Genomic DNA, 8,786 nt, shown 5'->3' on the forward strand with positions numbered 1-8,786 from the left:
CCCCCCCCGACGACGACGATCTGGTTGCCCCGATTGCCTGGGGGGGAGGAGAGGTCGTTTGTCCCCCCGGCCCACGGGCGTTGCCCTGTGGCGCGAGTTGAAGGGCCGAGGAGCCGAGAGGGGGTGGCCGGGCCCGGGCGCAAGGGGCCCCCAAGCGCACCAAATGGCCAATGTGGCACACGGACCGCGAGAGCCCGACGCCAGATTGCTCCCCGCACAGAACGCCCCCGGCCCCGGGCTCGGGGCGCACCGTCCGCCCACGGCCGGGCCTGATGGCGAGTGGGGCCTGCCGGCAGCGCACCAGCCTCCGGCACCGCGGCGTCCCCAGGGGCCGGGCGCGCCCTCCTCGCCTCGATCGCAGGTGCCACGCCCCACACAAAAGCTCCCCCGGACGATGACCCCCGGCGCCGACGCCCCCGCGATAACCGTCTCCTACATCTCCCCCTTTTGCCCCCCTCTCAGCCTCCCCTCCCCCGCCGCCTGCCCCCGTTTCCCTTCCTCCCTCCCCCCCCCTCGCTCTTTGTCTCTCTCCCTCTCCCGCTGCACGCCTGTACGCTCGCTCGTCTGCCGCCCCCCCCCTCCAGCCCAGCCCAGCCCAGCCCAGCCCAGCCCAGCCCAGCCCAGCCCTGGGTCCCGCCCCGCGCCACCTTCTCGCCCGGATCTCTGGTGTCCATACTGACGCGCTCCCCGCGCTGCCCCAGGCGCACGAGCGCGCGCGCGCGCTGAGGAGCATCCACCCCCCCCCCCTCCCCTCCTGTGCCCCCGCCATCGCCCCCTCGCCCTTTCCCCCTTCCCTCTTCGGCACCAGCCCGCGCATGACCCCCCCGGCCGCGCCGCACTTCCCGGACGCGCGCCCTTGAGGACCCACTCCTGCTCCCACCCCCACAAGGGATCCCGGCGCCGCACGCGCGCGTGCGAGAGGAGCCCGTGGCATGCCATTCACCGCGCAGCACCTCTCCCCGCCGCCCTTTCCTCCGCCGGCCGGCGGGGCTCCAGACGACCCATCCATCTCGTCTCCTGTCCACCCGCCCCCCTTCGGCCGTTCCCTCTCCTCCTTCTCCTCCTCTTCGGATGATTTCTACTTCCAGCCACTGACTGGCTCGGTGGATGGTGCGCGCACGCACGCACGCACGCACGCACGCACGCACGCACGCACGCACGCACGCACGCACGCACGCACGCACGCACGCACGCACGCACACACACAGCTGCACATGCATCTTCCGCCCCCTTCTCTCCTGCCTGACCTCCCCCCCCCTCTTGCCGGCCGGTGTCACAGCCCACATGGGCATCGACTCGCCACCGGCCATGCGCGGCGGGGCCACCCCTCATCCGCCCGCCACCACGGGCAGCGATTCCCCCCGGCTGGATGCCTTCCCGGTGTCATCGCTGGCCAATCGCCGCGCGCGCATGGTCCCGCCCCTGCGCCTACAGTCAACCAACTCCACGGCTCCCGGGGCCGATGGGCCTCCCGCCGGCGGCCCGGTCCCTCCGCCCCTGGCCACCGATGGGGGTCTGGTGCAACTGGTGAACGTCCAGCCCGGCAGCGGGATCTCCCTGCTGGCCGTCGAGGGCCCGGGGGTCCCTCGTGCCGCGCCACACTCGGCCCCTTCGCTGTCGATGCTCGGCGGCGGGGCACCCCCTCAGTTCTTCCCGACCGACGCCACATCGCCCCTGGGGCTGGGCCCGACCGGGGTCGCCCCGGGTCCCGGGTCCCCACTGACCACCTACCCCGGGCCCGGGCTCGGTCCGGCTTCTTCGATGGGCGGCAGTGGCGCCGGCTTCCTGGCCACCGGGCCCCGCGCCTTTGGCAGCCAGTCCGGCAGCGCCCTGCAGCTGCCCACCACCAGCCCAGCGCCCCACGCCCGCGTGCAATCGCCCCTCCACAGCCACCACCACCAGCAGCAGCAGCAGCACCACTACCATCAGCAGCAGCAGCAGCAGCAGCAGCAGCAGCAACAGCAGCAACAGCAGCAGCTTCAGCTCCAGCAGTTTCAGCAGCAGCAACAGCAGCAGCAACAGCAGCAGCTCCAGCTTCAGCAACAGTATCAGCTCCAGCTCCAGCTCCAGCAGCAGCAGCAGCAGCTCTCCCATCACCAGCAGCTTCATCTGAGCAATCCGTCGGTATACCCAGGCCGGCCGTTGTCAGCGGCTGGCTCCGGCGAGGGGCAGCCCCTGCTGAGCCCGGCCCCTGGCGCCGGGCCGGTTCTGGCATCCTCCCCCGCGCCCTTGTGCTTGCCATCGCACACCTCCCCGGCATCCGGCCACAGCGGCGGCGGCGGCGGCGGCCCGGTCAGCCCCTTCCCCAGTGCCACGATCCCCCCCCCGCGGCCGCTGTCCACCGAGTCGGGCCTGCCGCAGCTGCTGCAGGGGAGTCGCCTGCATGTGCGCTCCATCCCGACCCGACACTCGACCGGCTATACGACCTACCTCCAGGCGCAGGGGTCGCTGCCGGGGCACCACCCCCCCCACCAGCACCAGCAGCACCCGGCGCATCATCACCACCAGCAGCATCCGCACCTGCACAATCCGCATCTCTCCTCCCTGTCATTGAACCGCATCCTCTCGCCGGACTCGGACTCGGACTCCGCGCACCTGTACCAATCGCACCCGATCTTGCGCTCTTCGCCGGCGGGGTGCGTGTCTGCGCTACCCTCCTTTGATCGATCCACTTTGCTCGTGTTTCTCGCCCTCTTCCCCCCCCCGTCCATCTCCTCCGTCAGCCGCTTGCCCTCTCCGACTCACATGCCCACGCCCCCGCCGGGATTGCGCCCAGTTGGATGACCCCCCCGGTCACCGGGTCTTCGCTCAGCTCCTCGTCCGTGTCTCTGTCGGCCCTGGATTCCAGCCGGAATTCGCTGTCCTCATCGTCCCTCGGCACGGTGAGTTCCTCTTCCGGGAGCTCCTCCCGGCAGAGCTACACCACCGGCTCGACGACCCACCACCACCCGGCCCTCGAGCCAAGCATGGCCTACCCCTCTCCGGCCGGGCGCTCCCTCAGTCCCTTCCAGCACCTGTCGCCAGTCCCCGGCGCCGGGGCTACTTACCCTGGCCCAGCCAGCCTGGCCACCAGTGGCTCGGCCGAATTTGGGTTTGCCCTGCAGCAGCAGCAGCAGCAGCAGCAGCAGCAGCAGCAGCAGCAGCAGCAACAAATCTTCCTGCAGCAGCTCCAGGCCCAAGCTCAGGCCCAGGCCCACATGCAGCAGCTCCAAGCGGCCCAGGCGGCCCACCCCACCCAGCATCCTGCCCCGGCACTGGAGCCCGGATGCGACAAGTTCCCGATTGTCGAGCGCCTGCGCCAAATCGAGCACGTCCATGCCCAGGGGTTTGCCGCGGCACTGGCACTCCTTCGGCCGACCTCCCTGGCCCAGACCCCGGTCCCACTGGCTCGGGCCGAGCATGTCAACCAGGACATCGGCGACTATGTCTTTTTCCGCGTCCTCAGCCAGACCGCCTCATCGCTGGTGTGGCTGGCCTGCTACCGGCCGACCGGTGTCATGGTATGTCTTTTTGCGGCCCGGCGCCCGGGGATTTCGGCTCCCCGCTCCTTTGCGCCCTGTCGTCGCACGTGCCGCTCCTCGCCCCCATCCTCACTCTCCCCCCCTGCCCCCCCCCCCCCGTCACACGCCCGCCCACCCGGCACAGCTCGCTGTCAAAGTCCTGGCCATGCACGACCTGGCCCAGGCCGACGACCAGCTGCGCCTGCTCCGCGAGTTGACCTGCTACCGTCACCTGGCCCACACGAACATCATCCAGCTGCATGACATCCTGCAAACGCCGGACGCCGTGCTGGTGGCCCTGCAGTACCTCGGGGGCGGGGATCTCTATGACTTCGTCGACCGGCACAAGGGCCTGGCGGAGGATGTGGCCCGGCCCCTTTTCCGGTCCCTGGTGGCCGCTGTGCGGCACATCCACACCCTGGGGGTGGTCCATTGCGACCTGAAGCCCGAAAATGTGGTCCTGTCATCCGACCACACGCACTTGGCTCTGGTGGACTTCGGCTATTCCACCTACTGGATCGATGGGCCACGCACGGCCCAGGTCCAGGCCCCGGTGTCGCGGCCGCTGAAGCTCAATTGCGGCTCGCCGGAGTATGCGGCGCCGGAATTGGTGTCCGGGGTGGCGTATCACGGCCGGCCGGCCGACGCCTGGGCCCTCGGGGTCACGCTGTATGCCATGCTCAGCGGGTCGATGCCCTTCTACAATCGCGACCGGAAGGCCCTCTTCCGGGCCATCGCCCGCGTGGACTATCGCCCGCCCTCGGTGTCTGCCCCGGCGCGGGACCTCATCAGTCGGCTGTTGGTGGCGGCGCCGGAGCAGCGTGCCACCCTGGACGATGTGTGGGCGCATCCCTGGCTCCAGGCTGCCGGCATGGAGGGGGGAGCCTCCCCCGGGTCGGTGGTGGCCGGCCAGGCGCCTCCCCCGGGCTCGCAATATCAACTGCTGTCGTCCATGACCGAGGCCGATCTCCGGCCCCGGAGCCCGAGCGCCTCCTCGCTGTCCAGCTTGTCCTCCTCCAGCACGCGGTCATCCTTCTCCTCGGCGTCTGACAGCTCGCTGGCCCCGGCGAGCGCCGGGGCCCGGACACCGGGCCCCGGGGTCTTGGGCCTGGCCGTCGACGTGTCGGTCACCACGCCGGCGCCCTCCTCGCGCGGCCGGCGCGTCCGTCTGTCCCCGGCGGCCGAGGACGACATCCACGAGGGTGTCAGTGCCATGTCCTTCGTGGACAAGTCCGACGCCTGCAGCATCAGCAGCGTGTCCACCACGGCCAGCAGCAGCACCACCACCAGCGCCAGCGCCAGCGCCAGCGCCAGCGCCAGCGCCACCCCCACCTCCACCACCAGCCGGTCGGCGTCCCTCTTTGCCAGTGTCATCGGCAAGATCCGCACCTCCCGGTCCTCCGGGCGCGCTGAGCGCCAGGCCGCCGCGGCCGCGGCCGCCGCCGAGACCGCCTCCGCCGCCACCTCGCCCCAGGACCACGAGATGGCCCAGTCGCCGGAGGAGGAGCCGCCCGCCCGCGAGCGCCATCGTCCCAGCCGCCGGCCCTCGCTGCAGACCTCCAGCCTGGTGTCGGTCTTTTCGCTGAATCTGTCAAAGTCCTCGCAGAAGACCGGGCCCGGAGCCCAAGGCCTGCGCCGGTCCCTTCTCCACCGGTGGTGGTGGTGGTGGTGGTGGTGATCCCTCGCCGGGTGTCGGCGGCGGGAAGCCCGGCCTGCACGCTGGCCACACTGCGCGCGCCATTCCCCAAACCCCCACCTCGCCGATGCCGCCACTGGCGCCGGTGCCGACGGATCCCGGGTCCCTTGGTGGTGGCGGTGGCGGTGGCGGCCCCAGCGTCGGCGACAACACCGGCAGCGGCCCCGGCGGCGTCAGTGCCACCCCTGCCGCCGGCACCGGCGCCAGCCTGAGCGCCACCGCGGCCTCGGCCCCGGCGCCGCTGTATGCATCGCACTCGCTGCGGCCAGGGCGGCCGTATGGCGGCCCGCGTCCGCTGTCCTCCGACGGCGCCGGGTCGCCGAGGCTCATGGCGGATCCCTTCGGGGGGGTGGCCGGCCCGGTGTCCGGGGTTGTCCGGCGGCTGGTCACCTCTTCCTCCTCCGGGTCCCTGTCCTCGGACTCGTCCACCTGGGTAACCGATGATCGGCAGGCCGAGGCGGCGGAGGACTTGGCTGCGTCGTCCTCCTCGCAAATCAGCAGCGACAGCGCGACGCTCGTTGGCTCCGAGGCAGCGGCGGCGGGGCCCTCCCACCCGGTGGCCGCCTATGATGGCCGCCCTTCGGCGGCGCAGGAGCATGCGGCGGCCATCGCGGCGGCGGCGGCCACCGCGGCCGCGGCCACGGCCGAGGCGTCCAGCCTGTCCGCCGGGGTGGTGTCCAGCGGCCCGCGGCCGCGTCGGCCGGCCTCCTACTCCTTCGGCGGCGGGGCCGGGGCGACGGGTGCCGGGCTCCAGCTGTCGGTCCTGTCCCAGGCGGCCGCCATCAGTCGCACCCCGCCGCCGTACTCCGGCTCCCGGCCGACCACCCCCTCGGCCATGGCGCACTCACTGCCGCAACTGACCCCGCAATATCACCACACCATGCCGCATTTGGCCCAGCCATCGGCCATGATGCATGGCTTCCCGGCGGCCGGCCCGGCGACGGCCACCTCTCCCGCGTCCGACACCTTCCCGGGTCGCGGTGTGGCCGGCCCCAGCACCGCCCCTCAGCAGCCGCAGCCGCAGCAGCCATCGCAAGCGGCGCACCACCTCCGGTACATGCAATCGCAGCCACAGCCGCAGCCCCCCTTGGGATACTACTACTCGCAAACCATGCCGGCTGGCGGCCGGTGGGACAGCATCCCCGGCACAGGGGCCACCCTGTCGGCCGCCCACTCGTTGCCGGCCCTGCCGCTGAATGCCACGATCACCCTTTCCTCGTCGACTTCATCGCTGAGCTCCCTCCCCGGGGGGTCGCAGCCGCAGCAGCCGCCGCCGCCCCAGCCGGTGATCTTTTCGTCCAACTCGGCCGCCGGGCCCGGGGCCGCCGGGCAGTACCGTGCACGCTCGGCCTCCGGCATCGCGGCCTTCTCCGGTGGTGGCGGGTCAGCTCCCGCCGGCCTGCACCATCACTCGGGCCTCAGCCAGCAGGCTCAGTATCACCACCTACAGGCCCAGCAGCAGCAGCCGCAGCAGCAGCAACAGCAGCAGCAACTGGAGGCAGCTCGTTCCTCACAAACCTCGCCGGCCGGCAGCGCCGGGCCGCTGAGCCCCATCCGCAGCAGCAGCGCCGGCGGCGGGGGATGCCCCCCGTCGCCGCTTGGGCCCGGTGCCGGGGTCCTGCCGCCAGCCGGCCGGGCATACCACAATGGCTCGGTCCCCGGTCGCCGGACCGGCGGCTTCGGTGGCAGCACCCTGCCAGCCAGTCGGCCGGTCTCCCTGCACACCCCGCCGATGGCGCACTCGTACCTGTACCAGCAGCATCCATCCCATGCAGCGCCTCCGGGCGGGGGGAACGGCGCCCGGCACACCTTCCCCCCGACCGGCTTCCACACCATCGCCTCCGGGTCGCCGGCCGGGGCCCCGGCCGGGTCACTGGTGATCCCCTCGTCGCCGAGCTCGAAGTCCGCGTCGCCCGGGCCGGCCAGCGGCCCGCTGGCCCTGCCGGCATCCTTGCCCTCCGCCGCCGGGGCGACCCCGGCCGGGCCGGCCCACCGGCCGAGCGCCTCGCTGCCCATTCCGGCGGACATTCTCATGGCCCTGGCCGACGATCGGCCGGGCTTCCCGGCCGGCCTCGACGACGCCGGGCCCATCCCCCCGAAGGTGTCACTGTCGGCCGGGCAGGTTGTGGCCCCCTTCGCCGAGGTCGGCAGCGGGCACCACCAGCACCAGCACCAGCACCACCACCACCACCACCACCAGCAGCAGCAGCAGCAGCAGCAGCAGCTCCACCACCAGCACCACCAGCACCAGCACCACCACCAGCACCACCACTACTCAACCTCCCCGGCCGGTGGCGGGGCGGCGCCCTTCCTGCCAGCCCCGCTGTCGGCGTCCGACTCGTCCCTCAATCTGGGGGCCATCGGCGGTGCGCCGAGCGGCGGGGGCGGCGCCTTTCCCCTGGCACGGCCGGCGGCCTCGGTGACCAGCGGCCTGGCTGGCTGCGCCATCACCCCCTTCCACCGGGTCCCCACCAACCCGGTGTTCACGGTGGTCGGTCAGCCCCATCCGTTGCTCCTGCTCCAGCGTCTGTCGGAGCTCCTCCGGCAGCGGGGTGTGCTGGTGGAGCCGCTGCCAGCCCCGCCGGCCGGCGCCTGGCGCCGAGCCCTCGTGGCCGGGGTGGTCGACGCCGGCCCCGACGCCGAGGTCAGCCCGGGGGGCGTGGCGGCCATCGATGCGGCAGCGGCGGAGGCCGCCGCCGCCGGCCCGGGCACCGCCACCGCCACCGCCACCTCCTTGCCCCCTGCAGCCCTGATGGAGAGCGCATCCTCCTACCACATCCACCGGCTGCAGTGCATGGTCCCGCTGGCGGCCAGTGCGGGCCTCGGCGCTGGCCAGCTCCAGTTCGACCTGGACCTGGTGTCGCTGCAGCCTCTGGACCGCGCGCTCTGGGTCCAGTCCCTCCCGGCTCAGGGGACCCTCTTTGTGAACATGCGCCTGCCAGATGCCCAGTCGCTGAATGTCATGGCTCTGGGCCCGGAGCCGCTCAACACCTACGAAGACCTGTCCGAGCGCATCCGCGCCTTCCTCCTGAGCGCCAGCCACTCGGAGGGCGACGCCGCGACCGTGGCCCAGCTGTTCGGCAACACCGGCGCCCCTGCGGCGCCGGTGTAGCGCCTCTCTCCCCCCCCCCCCCCATGTCCCTCCTCTCCCCTTGTCCTTGTCCTTGTTTCTTGTTTGTGCCCCTGTCTATCTCCCTGCTTCTCCCCCTCCCGCTCCCTCTCTTCCTCCCTCTTCGTATGGTCCGAGGGCACAAAATGGTGCCCAGAAGGAGAGGTACATTCCCCCTCCCCCCGTGCCCCTCTGCTGCTCCCCAGAGCCGGGGGAGGGGCACACGTAATGCCCCGGAGAGAGAAAGAGCGAGAGAGAGAGAGAGAGAGCGACGCGAAGACGAAGGCGCGCCAGGCCGCGCGCAAACAATATATGTACCATTATCCCTCCAACTGCCAACGATCTCATCGCCATGTGGACGCATCTGTGCCGCCCCGGCCGCCCCCAGCGGTCCGGGAGCGAAGCCGGGCGCGGGGGACAGGCGGGCCACTGCCCGCCGCTCTTCGCCCGGTGGGGCCACACGCACGCCTTCGGCGCCGTC

At 72.1% G+C, this 8,786-nt stretch overlaps 1 protein-coding gene across 1 annotated transcript; it reads left to right on the top strand.

The window, feature by feature from the left end:
- Positions 1-749: 749 nt before the first annotated feature.
- On the top strand, positions 750-5,178 carry H696_05653 (CAMK/CAMKL protein kinase; the record flags this gene model as incomplete). Its single annotated transcript, XM_009499472.1, has 4 exons — positions 750-1,110; positions 1,280-2,636; positions 2,777-3,500; positions 3,646-5,178. The coding sequence occupies exons 1-4, from the start codon at positions 933-935 to the stop codon at positions 5,176-5,178; spliced, it is 3,792 nt and encodes a 1,263-aa protein (XP_009497747.1). The 5' UTR covers positions 750-932.
- Positions 5,179-8,786: the final 3,608 nt, after the last annotated feature.

The sequence above is a fragment of the Fonticula alba genome (assembly GCF_000388065.1).
Source record: "Fonticula alba strain ATCC 38817 unplaced genomic scaffold supercont2.12, whole genome shotgun sequence".
Taxonomy (NCBI): Eukaryota; order Rotosphaerida; family Fonticulaceae; genus Fonticula; species Fonticula alba.